At 44.6% G+C, this 21,981-nt stretch overlaps 2 protein-coding genes across 2 annotated transcripts in view; one reads left to right on the forward strand and one right to left on the reverse strand.

Annotated features, from left to right (window-relative positions):
* The first annotated feature begins 1,332 nt into the window (after positions 1-1,332).
* Positions 1,333-11,127, forward strand: LOC144933236 (RILP-like protein 1). Its single transcript, XM_078857905.1, has 8 exons — positions 1,333-1,951; positions 4,920-5,058; positions 5,457-5,632; positions 6,267-6,605; positions 7,341-7,450; positions 8,069-8,197; positions 8,860-8,947; positions 10,921-11,127. The coding sequence occupies exons 1-8, from the start codon at positions 1,544-1,546 to the stop codon at positions 10,924-10,926; spliced, it is 1,395 nt and encodes a 464-aa protein (XP_078714031.1). The 5' UTR covers positions 1,333-1,543; the 3' UTR covers positions 10,927-11,127.
* An 827-nt stretch (positions 11,128-11,954) lies between these two features.
* The window catches only part of TRIP11 (thyroid hormone receptor interactor 11), a 30,932-nt gene continuing 20,905 nt past the window's right edge, over positions 11,955-21,981 (reverse strand). The window contains exons 16-20 of the mRNA XM_078858123.1: positions 17,058-17,139; positions 16,662-16,776; positions 15,573-15,689; positions 15,282-15,402; positions 11,955-13,849 (exon numbers count right to left, since the gene is read on the reverse strand). Of these exons, the coding sequence (XP_078714249.1) occupies positions 13,635-13,849; positions 15,282-15,402; positions 15,573-15,689; positions 16,662-16,776; positions 17,058-17,139 (650 nt within the window). The 3' untranslated portion in view covers positions 11,955-13,634. The remainder of the gene's footprint in view (positions 13,850-15,281; positions 15,403-15,572; positions 15,690-16,661; positions 16,777-17,057; positions 17,140-21,981) is intronic.

Here is a 21,981-nt window from a genome sequence, read left to right on the forward strand (position 1 = left end):
CTCCCTCCCGCGTTTGCCCCTGTGGCCGTTTAGAAGATTGCTGACCACGTATTTGCAAACTGCACCCATCGGACAGGGCGACCTGAATGCCAGTAGCCAGTTGCATAACACTCCATGAGTGACATAGCTCGTCTCATGTAACACTGGTTTTACATAAAAATTTGTAACCGACTATTATGGTCCCCTCGTGGACAATAGACATGTTTCGAGAAGCTAAGGGTCTTTTTGAACTGGGCGATCCGATTGTTTTTCCCCTATCGATTATGGGTAGGATGACTCGACTAATCGGATACCACGAAGAAAGTTGGGGGAAAAAACTGTATGTTCCCACGTGTGCCGCTGGACGGAAGGTGATGGACGGAGCGTGGTATTGGTCTACGCATGATAATCAGCCGTGTGGCGGTGGGAGTGGCTTGCAAGGGGTTTCCTGCCTTCGGGAGGCGGGACGGCGGGTGGGGGGAGGCGCTTTTTATAAATTGGGGGCGGGTAATCGGCTACAAAGTCGTAGATGACAATGGTTCGTTGATGAATTGGCTTCACATATTAATCATGCCAACTCGAGTCTTTTAAATAATACAAAATCTGGAGATGAGTCATGGGGCACCACGGTGGTGAGATGTTAACTACCTCGCCTGGTATACCGGAGGTCGTGGGTTCGATCCCGAACCTGATGCCTGCTGTATATTTGGTGGCGTGGATTTGTCTCCAGGTCTTCTTGTTTTCCCCTCCACATTTAGAATCAACATCACGTGTTTAGAGTCGTTGGCTGCTATATACTTCCACATGATAAGCCACGTTGTTGAGCTATCATTTGTGGCCAGGTCGCTTCTAAAAAAGAGATATGTAGGTCTTACCTGGTAAAATAAAAGAGTTTTAGTTTATAGTTCAAGTATTGTAGTTTCTTTTCGGTAAAAAAGATAATTTATATAAAATAAGCAAAATGTTGCTTTTCAATATTCCAGTTTTGCTGATGATCCAAATCAATTGATGCATTTTCCCACGTGACAACTTGATTTATTGGCTCTGTTGGGTGGTTGAGGGTTATCGTTAAAACATTTATTCCAGACAACCCACACAATTTAACCCAGAACAAACCAATTATGGAATTATAAAATTGGTCGTGAATGCCCACGTATAACATTTTCATCTGAAAGAGGCGTTTGCCTCCAGGACATGGCAAAGAGGGCTTTGAGACAGACGGTATGGACACTGTACTGGTCTTTTTGGCGGGGGAGCTGCTGCGTGCAGGGTATAAATAGACGCGCCCGGTTACCCGGCCACCCCGTGCGCCGCATCAGGAATGCGCGCGGTCACCGCCGTCAACTCAGACCGGGCACCAACCACCGATTCATTAACAACGCCAGCCACGGCCACTCGCCTCTCCAGCCAGCTCGGAGAAAACCGCGCAGCTCAGCCGCGCAGCGTCAGTTTGAGACCGTGAGCGTCCCCTCCACCCTCCCAGAGGGTAAACTTTCAGCAGGGTCACAACTGCTGGGCACTTTGACCCACACACACGCACGGACGATCGGCCCCGTCCGTGTTCATGGAGGCGGCAGCGGTCGACGGCGCCGCCGCGCCGCGCGCGTGGTCCTCGCCGCCCGAGGGAAGCAGCCCCTTCGACAAGCCCCCTCTGGAGCTGAGCGCCGCCGACGTGTGGGACATGGCCACGTCGCTCGGGGAGGCCCTGAAGCTGCTGGTCTCCAGCCGCGGCTACGAGACGCCGGGGGACTGCGGCGCCAGCAACGGCGGCGGCGGCGGCGGTGGCCCCGGCGACTGCGCCCAGGTGGCGGCCCCGCTGGCGTGGCGCGTGGTGCGCGCGCTCGAGGCGCTGGAGGCGCACGTGGCGCACGCGCGCAGCGCGAGCCGCGAGGCGCACGCGCTGCGCCGCGAGCTCGAGCGCGCCGCCGGAGAGCGCGAGCGTCGCGCGCTCCGCGACAGGGAGCACCTGCAGGTGGGTGTGGGGGGGGGGCACGCGGGGGGTGGGGGGGTACCCAGGTATGGGGGGGGGGGCATGTAGGTGAGGTTACGCGTAACGCAACGCTTAATAGGTACTAGAAAATAGAAGGTGTACAGACGCATTGGAGTACCTTAATAATGTATATATAGTAGCACCTTGGAGATCGAACGCACCAGAACTCGAACAAATCGGTGTTGTAACGATATTTCCGAACATTTTTTGCCGCGGAAACCGAACGAAATTCGGAGGTCGAATGGGCCAATCGCGACTTCAAAGAACCTGTACGGCTGAGACGCGTATGGGCAGCGTGCATGACGCTTACCCAGACAAAGGTTTTACCGTGTGATAACCTCTTTAGATAAGTTTTTAGTCAGAAAGAGCTCAAGTGACTCACAGGTGGTGGCACAAAAGAGAAAGAACCCCAGGAGGGCAGTCACCCGACGTTATTATGGAAGGGGACTCCCCTTCCAAACAATAACACCACCTCCTCCTCCTCACCACCTTCCACTCAAGCCATCAACTCTCCTTACTACAGGTAAAGTGAAGTTCAATGTTCATTTATTTCATTTATTCCATATATTTATTCCATTTATTTATTGTGATTCTTGTTTTTTTGTATGATTTTATGCATGTAATTACTGCAAACTTCGTGTAAAAATTATTTATAATTACAGATTTCTTGTGTCTGGAACCAATTAATGTCATTTACATTCATCCTTATGGGGAAAATTAATTCGGTGTTCGAACAAATCGGTGTGCGAATGGCCTTCTGGAACGAATTAAGTTCGATCTCCGGGGTACCACTGTATAATGTCCCCCCTCCACTTACTAAATAAAAGTGCGTCTTGCAAATGCTACCGCATATTATCTGCGTATTTATTTCGTGACTTAAATTCTCCAGAAAAAGACGCGAATGATTATGTTGTTATCGATGCAAGGGTTGTAAAAAATCGTGGTGTTTTTTTTGGTGCATTGTGAACCACCCTCGTAAGAAGTCCACGGGCCGCAGATGGGAGCCACTGCTACATATAGCTGACTGCAGAGTGGCTGTCGGCAAGGACACACTCACACCTGTCAACCCATGTGGGTTACTCGTATTCTTGTACAGGGGAATTGAGTTTTCAGGCCCATACGGCGTACAGCCGTTTCAATGCGGGCAAACAAAAGGTGTTTCCTTGTGATGGGACTTTGTAGGATGCACGTTGAGATTTATAAGGGCACGGGGTGACCAATAAAGTCTGAATTGGTCTGTAATAAGGTAGGGACACTATTAAGGGTTGATAGGTATGTGACTCATGACCCCGTTCCCTACACCAGGCAGATCTTCAACCCCGCTTCCTCACCGTCCGTGTGTGCTCCTGCCGTGGTGCTGCAGTGTCCACCTGGCGAATAGAGGCCCTGTACCTCGAATGAGATGAGTGGGACAGATAAGTTAACTTCGTTAACGTCGGACTTATAGTGCCAAGTGGTATAAGAACCGGTCCTGGTGAAGTATGGTCACCCCCCCCCCTTCCCCATTACCGATATGGTGTGAGGCCTTCAGTTGGTGGAACGAGATCGGCTGGGATTTCGTGTGTTTTTTACATTTGTTATTATCGCTGAAACGAAGTGTCGCTCTTTCCTGTCAAGTTATCCGAAATGCCATATTTTTTATTTATTCTGCATCGTTACAGAGTGATATAAAATGAAAACACACGCGCGCATAAACACACAAACACCACGGACACAATATACTGTAGGCACAAATAGACGCCAACTGAGCCGAGACCCAATGCCCCCTCCACCCCGTCTCGAGCGAGCGCAAAGAGCTCGCTCGTAATGGGCAGCAAACGTCTGCACGGAGACTCGTGCCAACTGGGGAAGAGAGTTTACGCAAGCCGGAGAGCCAGCCGGTTAACGGATCCTCCGGCTTTGTTCAATTCACACCCACGGCATGAATACCGTGTAGTCAGAGCCGAGCAAAGAGTGGTGGGAGTTTAGTTGCGAAATCTGTAAGTCTTCCCGGGACATTAATAGTCCTGGTTTTTTTGTCAGTTGCGTAATAATAAATCACTCAAGGGGATGCATTTGCATGTAGTTTTTCCCTCTTACAGGCGTGAGATATAAATATTGCCATGATATCTTAGGTGTTTTGTAACCGAAAGATGGCAACGCTCATAGAAAAAAATCTGAATCTTTATCATAGAAGTGGAAGGGGTATGTCCGGAAAATGGTTTGGGGGTGAATGCAATAGATAGAATAAGGTGAGTCTGTGATATTAAAATAAAAGCCATTCAGAAACATCGAGATTTTTGTGCTTCAAAACGAGGGAGGTTTTGGGAAGAGATTTTTGCATTCTTGTAGAGATTATTAATCAGGTGATAGTCGATTGAGATTCACAGTTTAGTTTTGTCCTCTAAATACGTGGGGGCCTGGGCGTTTGTTAATTTCCCTTAACGGTGTGACGCCCATTGAGAGTAGATTATCGAGGTACTTTAAAGATGCGAAATCCCATTTATTTGCATGATTTGTTAATGTACCTTAACTGCATGGGGCTATTATTGGGAAGCCTTATGTATGATGAACTTCTTTCGCATCGTACGGAGCCAACCGTGCTAATAGGGTGCCAAGGACGAGTTCCCATATTAGTCCCCACTGATGTTAGCTGTGGCCAGGAATCAAACTCAGATCGCTGGGCTCATAACGCAGTGCATCAACCACTACTGTGCTAGCCGATTCAACATCCCCATTACGTCAATGGTGTGTATATGTGTGCTTATCAACACCAGCGTATCGTTACTGTTTTGGCACCTTTCTATAAGTTAAGTACAAAAGCCACTGTCAATGTAGATTTTAAATCTAGGGATTTTTTTCTAGAGGCCAGACTATAGGCCACAGCGATTTGAATAAACAAAAATCTGCTGCAGTGTCCGGGAGTGATGGAACGTGTGCCTGCATCCGGGATGTATTTGTCCTGTTGCAGTACTTGGAGCAGGCCGAGGAGCTGTGGCGTCAGGAGTCATGCGATCTGCGCGAGAAGCTCGCGACTTCGGAGCGCGAGAGGGGTCGTCTGGAACGCGCACTCGTCCTGTCACAGGCGCCGGTCGAGGACCTGTCTGACGGTCAGCACGCGCAGCACACGCGCGTCACGATCACGCAGAACACACATTGTAGACATTGTAGACATTGTAGACATTGTAGACATTGTAGACATTGTAGACATTGTAGACATTGCATTCGTGCAGAAACTGCTCGATTATGGATTCAGTGCAAGGTCGCATATCCGACTCGCTGGGGACTGAGGCATGGGGCGGATACGTGAAGGTGTCAGATATGCGAACGTCTATGAGATGACAGTTACACGAAAGCAAAAACACTGCACTTGGGTGTGGACGGTGAATTCGTCAGTGGCGGATATGCGACGGCCTGTGTTGTGGATCATCAAAAGGCACGCCTGCAAAATAAAGTGCTGCCCTTCGCGGTGGCTGAGCATGCGTGCATTGGCCGCTTCTTCCAGCAGACACGTGGGACTTGGAGGACATGATCCGGCTCCAGAATGAAAGAGACGCGGCTGAGAGGAAACTGAAGGAACGGGAGCGTGAGCTCAGGGAGAGGGAACAAGATCTGAAGCAGAAGGAGCAAGAGTTGCATGAAACGGAACGAGAGATGGCCTTGAGCCAGCGTGAGACTAAGGCCGTGAGTCCCGGTTTGGCGACGATGTTGGGGGATAACGCTGGGCGATTCCTACAGGAATCATTCAAATCCCACCATTCCGCTGCAGGTAATTCCTCCAGGAATTACGATTCTTCTGTGGCTAATTCCCATGGTTAAATCTCAAGTCAATTGAACGCGATTTTAACAGACTTTAGCGTGCCGTCCATGGCCATTCCTAACAGGATGCAGGATCTCGTAAAAATGTTGATATCCTATTAATCATCTGTGGTATCTCCATTCATTTCAATGGTCATTCCTAAATCTACATCGAAATATAATGTGTTTCCTGTGGAGATTCCAAAGGATCACGACGAGATGACACACTTTGGTAATTCCACTATTCCAAAAATTGCACAGTCCAGGGAACACATTGTGATCGCAGGACAGAGATAACCATAGGAATGGATCAGCATTCGATAAAAGACAAAGGTACAGCCCTGCAATTTCTTGCTCACACCTCACACCTCCTCTGGAGAACTCTGCGAGGGGGTGTTGTGGCATACTCTCCCACGCTGGGTGAACATCTTGGCAGAGGTGGGAGTAACCACACACGACCGAGGGCAGACGCCTGCATTGTGTTTACCATTCAGTGGTATGTGCGTTGTGTGTGTTGCAGTTGCAGTTGCAGGTGAGCCGGCTGGTGTGCATGAACAGCGAGCTGAGACGGCAAAAGTCTTGCCAGGCGCCGCCTGCCGCCGAGCTGGAAGCGAGGAAGAAATCATTCCCGGATTCTCCAGTTCTGCGATCGGAGGAGAAAACTGGGCTGCAGCAAAAACAAACGAATGTGGAGGCTCCCCAGAAAGTCACTGCTCCTGCTACCCAAGCAGCGTTCAAGGCACCACAGAATACTGACCGAAATCCTCCAATGGAACCGAATCAACAACCGAAAGTTGACAAGGAGTCTTCCGCGAGCGAACACGGAAAAAGCAACCCTCCACAAAACTCCGGGGAAAATGTTTGTTGTTATACGAACACGTTGCAATGTGTGTCTCTGAATATTTGCACAATCTTGGTTTACTGTTAAGTTATTTAAGGACTTAACGAGCTTTCAAGCTTAAGCCATTACAGCATGCCTTCGCAGTAGAGAGAGAAATTAAATCAATGCAACAGTGGAGGGTTGCCACCTATTCTGGTTTTCCCACAATGGACTCTTTTCGAGGTTGTTGTTCTGGGATACTGTATGGATGTCTCCCCGAAGGCATTAAAAGACCCGGGTTTTTTAAGTCGCCTAATAATACACCAAACAAGACAATACATTTCTCGATAATGCCCCCTCTTCTGATATTGCGAGATATTTTTCTTCCCATGATAGGTCCTGGTTATTTATGCCTCAAGAAGTGGCAACCCTCTCACAGTGTGGACAGCGAACACCGTGAACAATGAATGTGTCAAGCAGTCCATGGGCCAGAGCAGAATTCGGTACCAAGGGTGGCGACAAATATCTAGGTTGACTAATTTCTGTAGTATACGGTTAATACAAGTGGATTATTGGTAATGTACTTAGTAAACACGTTTATTGCATCATTCCTTCCGATTGGCAATGCTAACACATTTGTGCAACTGGACTTTTGCTATCTCAGGTGATACCAACGGGTACAGCATTTTGCTCTTAGCCCATGGACCAAAGGTGCATCAAGTAAACCCGCTGGGCGAAATCCGTGCGAACGCTCTGCCTGCTTCTTCCACACAGAGGGAGGGCCCTCGCTACACGGTGCGCGAACTGCGGCACGTGCTGGAGGAGAGGAACCAGCTGAAGGCCGAGCTGCTGTCCCTGCAGGAGGAGCTGGCGCTTTACAGGGGGTATTGCTCCAGTCGAGCCACCGGGCACGCTGTTTGCACCAGCTACCATCAATAAGTGTGGATATGCACTGTAATAGATGGCGTTTCGGCAGCGGTGCTGTCTCCAACGCAGAGATGTCTCTCTGCTCTTAATATTTCAGGCAATGCCCACCAGCTTATGTTCGTAATGGTCAAGCCACATGCTCTCGGGGCCCATATCGCTACTCAACATTTGGTCTAACCCTGTAGCGTGACCTTGCTTACACAAATCTCAGCGGGGCACGGCACAATGTTAAACTACACAAATGGTAAATGCTGAACAGAATTAGGAAAGATATGATCTGTTTTTTGTTTGTTTCTGTATACCCAACAATCTTCTCTAACTCTCACATACTATGTATATGAGGAATGGCTGCGATGCCCATCCCTTAATTTCTACTGTGAGAATTCAGGAAGCGGGCTGAGCCTTTGGTAGTGAGGGCTCAGCCGGGACCAGCCTTCCCTGGCGCTATGGAGCCGCGTGGGCCCCCAATGCTCGTCGCTCCGCAAACTTCAAAACATTTCCCGTGCGCCTGCTGCAAGGGCAGCGCTGACGACACCACGTCAATGCCGCTTCGTCGTCCCGTTCCGTCCCCGCAGTGAGGAGGGCGAGGAAGACGTCGATCTCGCCAACTCGTTGCCCGCCGAGAAAGCACCCGCAGTGATTCAGGACGTGTCCTCCTCGCTTTTTCAGACGCATCAGCAATCGGAGCCTCGCATCAAGCGCCTGTACGTGCACGCTGTAGCAGCACACACGGAGCTTTGCCTTTGCCGTACGCACGATGGTAAAAACACGTGGATGTTGAACTTCTTTCGCACCGTACGTAGCCAGCTGTGTTAATTAGAGGTGCGGGGGAAGGACAACAAACTAAACACAAAAAGCAGTTGTAAATTGACTTTTAAGACCTATCCAACTGTTTTAACATTCTTATATCACCCACGGTTATTAATCTGATCAAACTAACAAATCTAAATGTTGGCAACCCAGGTGGTGTCAACAAGTGAAATATATTTCCTGGGCAGAATACAATTAGGCATGCCATATGCAAGCCCAGCAGACAATACTGTGTTTGTTAAAGACTCCTGTGCAGCCTACGAATGAGTGCTCCCCGTATGAAGAATTGCCAGAGATCATGACAGTTTGGGGAAGCATTCCCCCACAACAGTGGACGATGCCTCGCCAAGTCTCAACACTTTTTTTCAGGAGGGTCCCATCAAGGTTTTTTGTAATGGGGGCAAAACGGTGATGTTCCTATGTATAATCCCAATTGAATCGTTTGCAGGTAAAACTATCAGCATGGAGATATTTTGACATCGCTCTATTAAACGTTTTGGATCTACAGTAAGCACATTGTCGACATGATGTATATATTTTTTCCCTCCGTTTCCAGGATATTTACGGCCATCATGCCGCTGGTCGCAGCGGGGCTGCTCTACGATGACCCCACACTCCAACCGATCAGAAACTTCGTATGTGACGTAAGCCGCCTCACCTCTCGCATGCGTTTGAAGCACCGCCACCTCGGATGCTCACTTCACCCACACTCCTCGAGACAATGAGCGAGAGAGGGAGATGGCACGAGTGAGGCACGGAGAGGAAAAGCAGTTGAAGACGAGCAACGAGAGAAAAATCGGACAGCATTTAGATGTTCTCTCATATCTAACGTTTTCTCAGATCTAACGTTCAGTTTGGTTGGTCCACTGAAAAATGTTACAAAAAAAATCTCCTGGCAAATTCATACTTTAATTTAATTACGCGTCATTCATGCTAATAGCATCCCACAACGCTGTATATGAATACATTTTTAAGGACCAAATCCCATATACAGCCACTGTCAAGCAAATGAAAATCCTGCTGCAAAGCAAAATTAAAATTTTATAAACAAATTTAGAAATGTCATTAAAACCATTGCAAAATTATCACAAGTTAAGCCTCAATTCCTTTTTTTAACAGTGGGGTGCGAATGGCCGTGCCTAAATGTGACTTCAGGCATGATGAGAACAATTACACTGACCATGTTTTGTTTATAATCATCATAAATGTTAAGCTCTTTTGGCAATCAATCAGCTGTTGGATAAAGGGCCTCTCCACACCCTGTGTCGTGGATGTTCTTCTGAACCGGTTCAAAGACCGGATCAGATATTCGCCACTGATGTGACCCGTGGCCGAAAGTAGCTCGGGTTGGCAAGTCACATAGCGCTGTGCGCTGCTGATCCACCATGCCACCGCTCTCGCCTATCCCACCGAGGTTTTCTATTTACGGCCAAAATCCGACAGTCAAAGGCTGATCGTTATTTCCATATTCTATGGGTCTTTCGGTAATGCCACGTAGATTGAAAAATAAGAAAAATATTACGACGTTTCGATCGCAACACAAGCAATCGTCTTCAGGTGAGAGAGAAGGCTGCTGAGACAACAAGGTCTTATATCGGCCTGAGATGGGTGCATCAAGGTAGGTGGGTGGCGCTAGAGATGGTCCAACCACAGAGTCTTTGTAGTGTGAGAGATTCGCCTGTAGGGCGCTACCAAAGCTGTGGAGGTGGCCATCGTATTGTGTGTAGCCCAAGGGTAAGTAGGCAAGGCCAGAGATCGGATTTGCATGTAAATATAAGATCGGAGGGCGCCCTGAGGCTGTGGAGGTGGCCATTGTATTGTGAGAGATTAGCATGTCAATGTAAGAGAACCATCGCCGATTTCCCTCTCTGTCACCTGAAGACGCTTGCTTGTGTTGCGATCAAAACGTCGTGATATTTTTATTATTATTTTTCTATCTACGTGGCTTTACCGAAAGACCCAACGAGTATGAGTTTGTGCAGTCACGAAAGCTTTAAGTGAAGGTTATTTACATACATTTTTATTTATTAAATATCTCCTTCTTTGCTTTACTGAAAAGTATATAATTGAATATAGTTTATAATTATGTAGTTGTAAAAGCAATCACCGCTGGTGTATCCGAACTGATGTGTTACACCAGGTATATAATGCGTACAGTACTTTACTGTATGGTCAGCAGCAACGTCTCAAGGGGCCGTCCATAAATGACGTCACGCACCTAGGGGGGGGGTCAGACATTTGTGACGAGGGGGGGTGAGAAATGTGACGTCACATCAAAATGCGCAACTTTAAATAAATATAAACACGTTCTACTTAATTAAACAGACTTTTTAATAAATGTTTTCTCCTACAACATCAGTGCAGCGCCACATTAAATACGCACTACAATGACAATAGTTTAAAGCGATTTGAAGCACGTTTTATTTTCAAAATGGAAATATGGTTTTGGGGGGGGGGGCAGAGCTTTGTGACGTCATATTTGAGGGGGGGGGTCTGACTTTTTGTGACGAGGGGGGGGTCAAAAATCGGCCAAAATCGCGTGACGTAATTTATGGACGCCCCCCAAGACACCCCAGAATGTTAACCTTCGTGTCCTTCATTTGTGCCTTCCCGCTAGGTTTAATGCCGACCCAGGAGAGGACTCCACAAGCTAAACGCACAACCACGATCTCGTGAGATGAACCAGCAGCCAGGCGCACATGCTGAGCGGGTGCCATTGACACGTTGGTTGTTTTAGTCAATGATGGGGGGGAGCTCTCAAACTTAGATGCAGTTTTATATTGACGTGAAGAGTTTGTCACTCTTAATATTTCCTGTATATACCATACACCAGAAGCCTTCTGCTTGAAACGCTACCTTTATGTCAGTCGTTTAAAAATAAACACGCAAACAATCCCAACAAGTGTGGTAAATCCCATTGTCATTGCGACTGGTATTTCTATGCTAAGCATTGGCATCACACACGGCATGCTTTTGTAGGTATGCTGAACTTCTTTCGCGCCGTACGTAGTAGCTTACCTTGCTCGTCGGAGGAGCGGGAGGACCACAAATGACGATGTTGTTTGGTGGGAATAATTTGTGCTTCTGGGATGACATTAGTTGTGTTGGTGCACAGGATCGACATCTACGAAAATGAAACTTGACACAATTATCAACAAGTGCCCTAGAAGGGGGGGGGGGGAGGCAACGTTTCAGGCAATGACCCTTTTATTACGAAGGCCCATTGCCTAAACGTTATTTATTTTAATACATCAACTTTCAAACCCAATCAGTTGTCCATTAGAACCATGCACGTCAGATGATGGATCGCTTTCCAAGAAGAGTATTCTGTCAGCAGCATGGAAGCCACGAGCAAAACACATTCGCATAGACGTGGAGGTTCTGCTGGCGAGTGCAGCACCAGTTCAGATATCGCCACCGATGCTGGAGTTGGGGAAACTGAGTGAGACACACAGTTTTAGTGCCAATTAGTGACGAGTTTTGATTTGTTGTGAAATTTTAGTATAATTTTTTTTGGCTCACCGGTGTTCCGTATTTCCGCTCAGGTTTTTTTAAATGAAATAATTATTCACACAGAAATGCTACCTTATCACATATCGATGCATCTATACTGAAAAGATGAAACAAAGAATGCTGGGCGTTTTTCAAAGGGCAGGGACCACTGTTTCATTTATTTGTTTTACCAGCATGAGCATGACACTACTGAAGTTATGGCAAGTGTCGTGTTTTTTTTGTTAAATACCAAATGAACACTTTAACTGTATATGGCAGACACCACTGCACGCAGAAAAATCTGCTACAGCCGAGATAAGGTGGTGAATGCCACAAGTTGATTGGCTTGGTGGCGCCAAGGGAACTGGGCCCCAAAGGTCAGCGTGGAGATGTTACAGTCCCATACCATCACTCCTCTCCACCCGATCCACCCCCCAAGCCTAAATACTCATCTTAATAAAGATTAACCCTAACGTTGACCCCAAAACTGTAACCAATAACCCCGAATCCTAAACCGTTAACATATCCACATTGTTATCCCGGACGTCCATGATTATCAGTTTAACACGAAGCCTTTTGTGACCAAAACAGGATTTCTCCACAACTCTGGCTGCCCGCCTGATGATGCTGGTTGTAATTACCAGCAAAACGTCGTGCTCGAGTTGTAAATGTTGTGGATTTACTCTCCAACACACCAGTGTGCTGAACTAGCAACGAATTGGCATGTTTTGTTTACGTGACAAACCTTACTAATTGGTTGTGTCGGGTGGCGGCGGGTTTAACGACACATTTATATTTACGCGATCTCACCCAAAAAAACTGATGGATTCCATGATTTTAGTACTGTACTAAGAGCTCTCATAGGCTCCAGAAGCAAGAGTCCTGCTAAAATCATTGCTTCACACATTGTAAACAAGCCAGGTAAACCGGAGTCCTATAAAGCCAAAGTACTACATTCAGCGTTAATTCAGCCACACAATTTAATTTTAAATGTTAACTTATACATGTTGCCCCAATTGTTTTTACAAAACCATGCCTTACATGGACCAGTAAAAATCCCAATGCTTTATCTTTCAATTTTTAAATAGGTATGTACAGATGGGTTTCACTACATTGCCAAGTTTTATACACCACGAAAGGAAACCCATATGCAGTAGCCAATACATAAATCAACATGTTCCATATATTGCGTACAATCTGGCTGCAAACTCGTGAAAATGAACTGTTTATAAAGGTGCACCTTTACTATATTTAGCTTTTTTTTAAAGTAAATGTATTGCCGGTAAAACAAGCAAAGAAATAATTGAGATCTAGAGTGCAGTTGCATCTTAGCAATTCCGTGAACATGATGTTAAGAAAGAACTACATATATACAAACACTGCTAAATACATTTAGCATTTTTAGTCACCCGAACGATTAGAGAAGCTATACACAACAAAGATTAAAAGAGTATTTGCATAGTGTACTTGGACAATCTTTTAAATGAAAAAATAGTGAGGATTGTCAACAATCTGTTTTGAAAACATATCTGGGTTTGACTTTCATGAATTACTGGAGGAATATCTCATACTTTAGATTGCACAAACATCTGACCGTACACACAGGTGCATCGCTTAGGATTTATGGACCTAGTTTGCTTTTCCGTTGCAAACTATTTAGCAGTTACAGAACAGTGTAGTTGGTTCTTCTCAGGTACAAAAAGCTGAATTTGTATTTAGGCCAATTTTATTAATGGATGCTTGATAGTGCTTTTTCTTTATCCTTTGAAAGGCTTACTGAAATACAACAATCTACCTGAAATATAAAGCAAATACTAAGTCCCTGTGTTTTACAAAAAATCATTTCAGTAAATCCTTGAAGAGAACTTCTGAACTGGCATCAGTAGAAACTGGCAGTGGTGTGAAAGTTGGCAATGTGTCAGAGATGGGCTTCATGAGCAGGTGGCTGGACAATGGATGCAGCCCGGCTTGAGATGTCCCAGCAAGTGGCACGGCCGAGGAACGGGCGACCATGATTGGGTTCATAATTTCTGGTCTCCGCGCCAGACCTGGACCTAAAAGACAGAATAAGTATCTGAATTAAGCAGGAGAACAAACATATCCCTCGTTGCGATATTGAGGAAACAATGCACTCACATATGGTGGACTGGTGGAATGTTTAAATTCAGTCAACATATTCTTGCTTCTTTCGGTAAAGTCACGTAGGAAGGGAAATAATACAACATAATAAAATTCTCACGACGTTTCGATTGCAACACAAGCAATCATCATCAGGTGTGAATTGCTAAGATTATTGCTTGTGTTGCAATCGAAACGTCGTGAGAATTTTATAGTTTTATTATTATTTTACTATTTCCCTTCTACGTGACTTTACCGAAAGAACCAAGAATATGAATCCCTGCAGTCACGAAAGCTTTAAATCGAAATTCAGTCAACATATTAGTTTTTATTTGAGAATAGATTCACTGTGACAAAACTGTCATACAGTTTTATAGTAAAATAAGAGTACATTGGTAGGTTACTTTAAAACTAACATAAAATCCACATAAGACGTGAACATGATTATACTGCACAGTGTCTCAGGGATATTGTGAGTCAATGCATTCAGTGACTAACAGTTGCAGTCGTAATGACAAAGGAGAGGAACGTGGCAAGACAGCTGAGGCAAAAAGACGGTAATGTAGGACAAGGATGCATGCATCAAGGGTGTGCTAAAGTTCCACAAGTTTGTATTTGAGGGGTTCCTGAAAAAATAGGTCTGTTTTGGTGGATTGCCATCACAAAGCTCTCCACCGACACTTGTCAAGTGCCAAATATGCATGCCATGTTCGCTGAATATTTAAACTAGACTGCATAAGGTTTATGATAGCATTGGACTGCCCCTGGGCTCATCATTGGTGAGGGCTGGAACACCTTCACCTCTTTGCAAATGAGAACTGTACATCATTGGGAACCTCACACCAAGGCAGGACCTGCATTTTTATTTTGGCAGGATATTTTACAGTACTGCAGTTCGTGATCCATGCATTTCCTGCTGCAGAAGATTTTCTGTGTGTTGCAAATCGGACGGCTGGCTACGTACGGTGCAAAAGAAGTTCAACATACAAGTAGTCCCCGACTTACGATGGTCCGACTTACGATATTTCGATCTTACGATGGCGATAACGATATGACAAAATTGTAAAATATTTTATATTTCGCGCGGCAGGCAAACGCAGCAGCGTACGAGGTACGATACTGTACATTGGGACGCTGCCGAGATGTACTGTACGCATATAGTTTATACAGTACGCTACTTTAAATTGCTGTTTTGCTAAATTATCACCATTCTTTAAGACTCCTGGGTAGGCTGGGCCATTTTCGACTTACGATATTTTCGACTTACGATGGGGTCGTAGTAACGCATCTCTCCATCGTAAGTCAGGGACTACCTGTACATACAAATAGCAGATTCTTCCCATAGTGTATGCAGTGTTCTCTGCGCACCTGGAATACGTGAAGCTTTGTCGTTTTCGTACGTCTGAAGCCCTGCCAGTGGCATCTTTGGTGGAGGAGGAGAAGGCAAGGACTCGGTCTCCAGAAACTTTAGAAACATCTCTGAAAAAGACTAAACAGGGGCTCTCGATCACTTACAGACGAGGTCACAATGGTAAAACAAGATCGAGATGGTAACGCATGTAAAATATATGTGAAATGTACCACGAAGAGAAACAACTACTTATGCCATTACATTGAAGTTAAGTGCTTCACAAATGTGTTATTTCAAGTTGAACATACGCTGTTCATTTCCAAGTTGTGGGATTTGTGCGAGGCTGCTGGATGGTTGTGGCTGCTCCCTCCTCCCAGCCAACTTGAGACCCACTTTGTGACAGTTACTTGCTCATCACTGACGAGCTGAAGGTAATGAAATAAGCCACGGTGACAGACAACACGCAAATGTAAGTTCAATATACACTTGCAAAAGATCATTAGTATCATAACACATATGCCAGTCATTTATTTATGACAAGTTTCATATTTAAAAACATCCACGTTTGTAAGGCCATCTGGAGAAATAATGTAACTGAACAGCACAACAGCAAGCAACAGCAGCAGCTGCAGCTGCATACCAGGCATGCAGTGAAATGAAGACTTGGCAACGGGTATCCAGAAGACCGACTTTGATTTACCTAGGTATGCAAACTGCTTTTGCACTTTGAAATAATGACTTTTGTTGTCAAATACAAACAGCATATCATCTTATATTAAATGACATACAGTAGATTATCGATTATCCGGTGCCTTGGGGGTGCCAGATTTAAAAAAATGCTGGATAATCAAGAATTATTTAAAATAACATATTTTTGCACATTGTATTACATGTTTTTAGGTGTTGTGTATATGTTTTTTTGTATTTTTTTTTATTTGTTTGTTTACTATATGAAATCTGCATTAAGTAAACTATCAAATAGACAAAAATAAATATCCTACTTTAAAGAGTTACTGTATTTACTGTACCGTACTTACCACTCCAATCTCGAAGCCTCTGCATGGGGTGCAGTATTTCATTTTTGAAGTTGTATGTAGTGTATAATGCACTGTATATATTATATTAAACACTGAAATCAAGCAAAGCTACTTTTTTTTGTCATACATGGTGCCGATCGCCAGACTGGTGTACAACCTTTGCAGCGGTTTTGCCGGATCAGCCCGGGACCACCAGATAATGTTGGATGCCGGAAAATCGCGTGTCAGATAATTATAATCAATGTTCAACTACGTGTACATTTTACCACCAAGGCCAATGAAACAAATAGCTTCGTTCCATAACCTCAAACGCAATGTTGGCATCCATGCAACTGGGTAAAAGCATGCAGTTTTCCTTACTTTGTCCATATCTTCTCGTTTAACGCCAAGAACGACACCCATCAACTTAAGCACTTCGACACGCTTATTTTTTGGCGTAGAAAAATATCCAACGAGAATATTCCTTAACAAGACCCTGCAGAGAAACAACAGACACTTATGTAGTTGACACGAGAGCAATGTCGGGTTGAGGTTCACTGATGAGACGAACGTGGTTTAACATTTTGCGAATAAAATTCAACAACAAATAAAAAATATACTGATGTCATCATTTTTCTTCTGTAATCTGTATGTCATTGTTTCATGTTGGGACTTCAATAAAATAAACTTGGTAAATAAAAGACTGCTTAAAGTGATACTGAAATTGATACTGCAATAAAACACGAGATAATGGTCCCCCCAGGCGCTTGCCCTCACTTGTCCACTTTTCCCTCGCTGCTGTTAAGGAGATTCATCATCTTCGTTTGAACTTCTTCCAGCATTTCCTGCTGCAGCAGCACTGAAAGCATGACACACAAGACATCCGTAACATTACTGAATACTGTCAATGCCACCACAGACACACCATAACCTGAGGTCATGTTTTCATTAGATCACATTTGTGCATGATACTCGCACTCATTTCACAGCCTGAAGAGGTAAAATGATTCAATATCCATTTAGCAATGGACATCTGCAACATGATACAACTCTGAAACTGAAACATCCTGTTTTGTAACACACCATTTGTTTAGAGTTTTGTATCTGCAACAATAATGGTCAAGCCGAATGTTAAAAACGCAGCTACTTCATTGGCTGACGCTGTTGGTTTAGATGCTGAAGACAATGCATTAAGAACTGATGGCAATCCATCACTATCCAATCAGTTCCTGATGCAGTATCCACAACATCAAAACATACCTCCGATCTAAAGTTCTACAGTACCACTAGAGTTGCTTGACTACAGCCCTGAATGCCACCGAACAATGTGTTCATAACCCATCACACACACACAGATAATGAAAACAAATTAAAATACTGCAATATTTTTTAAGAAATGTATTAGAATACCTGTATGTACACACTGGAAGTATGTTAAATTATTTTTGCATTTTTAATGTGTTCATTCATAAAAAAGGAGTATAATCCTATAGAACCCCAATCGGTTTTGCAAAGGTTTACACGCGACTTCAAACTAACAATGTGACATTATCACGTCTTTGGCCTGTGGATAGCTTTTTAATTAATACTTTTTGGCACAACATTTGCACACCATAGCCTGCTCTTGTAAACAATGTACTTTTAATAGAACGATTTGCATTAAGGAGTTGTAAAGTATGACCAAAATGGAGTGAAATCATTACACCTCGCCTGTCAACTCGGTAAAAAGTGAAGCACCCATCTCAGAATCCTCATTCATCAAAAGCATCAATAAGTCTCAGAATTCTGCACTGGGGATGTTTGGCCAATGCCATAAATGAATGTTTGGCATTTTTGGAGGAAACCTGAGAACCGGGGAGATCATTCATGTACGTCTGAACAACAACAAACGCTCAGCACAGATATATTAAATAATATATTTGCTGTACTGGCATCTTTTGGAAACCTTGCAGCCCAGTAGGTTTGGGAGCTTCAGATATCTATGATTCACAACTATTTTGTGGCACCCATGGATGTAAGATACATATGGATAAAACATTTCCTTCAGGACATGCCCACATAAGCAGGTGAAAAATAAGTAATATTAAAACATTGTTTTTTTTTTTAAACACGCTTTTATGAAGTGTACTAGTAATGGAAGAACTCCACGACTCCAGGAAGCTTGCTATAACGTAAGAGACCGTGGCCAATTACAGCCAATGTCAGTTGACCGTGGACAATTAGACCCAAGCCGATACATAACATATAAAAAATAATGTTTTCAAATGTTTTTTATTTTTTATGATAGAATATAGTATTGTCATCAGTATGACATAAGTATACCAAGTTTACAGTCGATACCATATTGGGAAGTTGGTGAAAATTTAGTTACAAGATTTGAGGATACAACAACAAAAACAACAACAGAGTGAGTTAAATGAAAGCGTGTAATAAATAGGCATATTCTCCGTAACAAACCAGTGTTATAACAAATATCGATGTCTTTGACTACACCACCAGTGTACAGTATATACTAAATACACATGCCCATAATTCTATTAAAGACTGATGAGCCAAAACTCATAAGTGACGAAAACAACCCCAAGCCGATATGCACAAAGTGCCGCTCGCAGCCTAATCCCAGCGACTCCCGTGGGCAACTCCCAACACAGCGCCCACAAGTTGCCAGCTGAGATTGGGCCGAGATCACAGCAGAGCCTTCGCCAGCCTTTACACTGTTTGCAGGCATTCTCTTGTTAGTTTAACACGTAGGCTTTCACGACCAATATTAGACACAATAGAGGTTTTTGAGGTTAGATCGCCTAAATATGTTGTTAAACCCGCCACCACCTGACACAGCAATTCGTTACTCTTATTAGTCAGCATAAAAAAAGTAAAGAAAATCAGCAACAGACTTTCAATTTACGTTTAACGATATATTTAGTTGCTCGTTATATCTATTCAAATGGCTGTTTGGAACACATTCCTGCGGAGGGAGCTGGTAGGAACGTTGGGTTGCTCGGTCAATGGCCAGGGTCAACGGCGGCGTGGTGTATTCCGCAAATATGGCCGACTGTGAGGGCGGGCACAAGCCGGCGTGAGTAGGTTAAACGTTGAGTTTTATAAGGGCACCACGGGGTGACCAGCCCCTCCCCACCCAACCCCACCCCTCCCACCCCCACCCTCCCCCTCCCCACCCTCCCCACCCCACCCTCCCCACCCAGCCCCTCCCCACCCTCCCCTCTCCACCCCTCCCATTTTTGGATACACGACGGACGGACACAATAATCCCCTGTGGGCTGGTGTAACCAGGAGGTTCCTACCAGTAATATAGGATTGCTACAATAACTATATACAACAATAAACTCAACACCTTACTGGATATCTGTGAAAAAGAGCTTCATGGCTCATCGGATTTCTTCAGAATAAATAACGATTCTAATTTTGTCGTTCATCAATGACACCGTTTTAAAACACATAATAGGCGACGTGTCGGGCAATGGCCCATTAATTACAGCACATAATCCTTGTAAGGCAGTATTATTGACAAACGTGTTGATTGTGTTTTTGTTATTTGTGCCTGTGTACTACTGCCAATGAAGTATCACGAAATAATTCACGTATACACGGTTTATTATCTATATACCAATTTACTGAACGTGGCCTGGAAATAAACAGGTAGGAACGGGTCCGTAACAAGCATTTACAAATCTCGCGGGGCCGCGGTTCTCCTCCATGCCACAGCGCCACCCGTAGCGCTGCATAAATTATCAGCTGTCCCGTCTGTTTTGTTGCGATGCTCGCAGTGCCATAGACCACGTCGCACGTGTTGCTGGTGGTGTTTCTAAACGCACTAAAGTGTCTTACGTGCCGTGCAACCATGACTACTGTTGGCTGGATCAGTGGTGCTGATCAGTGGTGCTGATCCAGCCAGCAGCGCCACTGTGCCTGCCGGTCTACCTGCCTCCTCGCCTGCCCACTGATCTGTCACTGATGACTCGAAGGAAGAGGGGGAGGGTGGGCTGAGCCCTTCCTCCTTCTAACCACCCATTCATCTCGTTGTCATCCGTCTACCCTCAATATTAAAAGTATGTTAAGTTAGTTTCATGTTTATTCAAGTTTGAATGTACCGTTTTGTATTCATGTCTCGTGAAGAAATAGGCAACTTCGTTAAGCTATAACGAGTCTGACCATGGCCGTGGTCCCCCTAACCCCCTACTTCCTATAGGCCCTGTACTTTACCAACTAAGGATTTGTCTACCACGGCCTAACCCCCACGGTTGGCGAGGGATTGCTGTATACAACAATATCCGTATTTACACAAAGACGTTGGTTCTTATCCCAACCTGGTGAGACACAAATTAACCGGATGCCAAACATATTTAGTATATATTCGAGGTCACATCCCTGTGAACATCTCCGCTGTCCGTTTTCTCTTGTGATTCTACACTGGGGTTATTAACTGAGTCTGTGCCCGTTTCAGTTATCTCTAGTTTCCTCGTCTTCTTAACAAGCGCACATTTGTCTAGATAACATTTGCGGGAGTAAACAATTGATGGTTTTGGATGCACTGAAAAAACTAAACAACTTGTGCTTTCATGATTCAAGAGAAGCATCGTAAAAGGCGTACCCACTGCGATCCATCACTTCCACCCCTTCCCTTGTCTTCGGACTTGCCCCTCACACGTTACTGCTCACTAGTCACTCCTAAAATAGAATGCTCGATGATACTGTCAAATAAAAAAAAAATGTTCTAGCTTTGTTATCACCTCAATCCATAAATACTTATATTCATTTAAAATGCAGTCCCAAATCAACTCCTACAGACTTGCCTGTGCCCGTTTTCCCCTTTCCACTCCCGTATTCTCTTTTCTTCCTGGTGGCCTCTGCTCCAGCAAATCCCCACACTGGTGAATGTATTCCATATCCTTATCATTCACAATGGATCTAAAATATTTAAAATGTGTTTTACTTTAGTTTATACAACCATATTGGACCTTCCACCGCATCTCCACTGGATTCACGATATAGTAACCTGCACATGACTTAAAAGAAAATCCTCCTTCTAAATATTTCATGGAGTGGCACTTATCTAAAAAAAACATTTGGTGTCTTGCGGCATGAAAAGTATTTGTTAAAGGATCTTGAACCACTTAGATTTATAGTTTCAGGTCTTTAAGGTTATTTTTTTCCAGTTGTCATTTCGAAATTGGTTAATGATGTAAGCAATTGTTTGCTGTTCAGTAAGAAGACATTATGTGATAGTGATGTGTCTGCTACAGTTTGTATAATCCCTTCAGGCCAATGTGTGACAAGGTCACCTTTCCACAGTTGCCTGCAGAGATTTTACAACCCGCAGTATTTATCACCTATTTGCCTTGGCCACTAAGCTTCTGCATATTCACATGTCTTTGAAAATATTGCATACGCAAAAAATTGAGTGTTATAGCCCATTGTAAATTCACTGCTGGATGAAGGCATCCACATGACATGTCGGGACTGGTGTTTTATTTTATTTTAACCACACTTCACCATGCTGGGAGGTGCGGGTTAGTAAAAGGGGTGCCTCAAAGCCGGTGCAGACATCACACTCCACCGATGTCTTGGGCAGAAATGGAATTCAGAAAGCCGTGTTCATAGTGTCGTGCGCTAACTACTGTGCCACCGCTCCACCCCTGTAAATACATATTTCCCAATATAAAGGACGCTAGAAATCAACCAG

The sequence above is a fragment of the Lampetra fluviatilis genome, chromosome 7, assembly GCF_964198595.1.
Source record: "Lampetra fluviatilis chromosome 7, kcLamFluv1.1, whole genome shotgun sequence".
NCBI classification, from domain to species: domain Eukaryota; kingdom Metazoa; phylum Chordata; class Hyperoartia; order Petromyzontiformes; family Petromyzontidae; genus Lampetra; species Lampetra fluviatilis.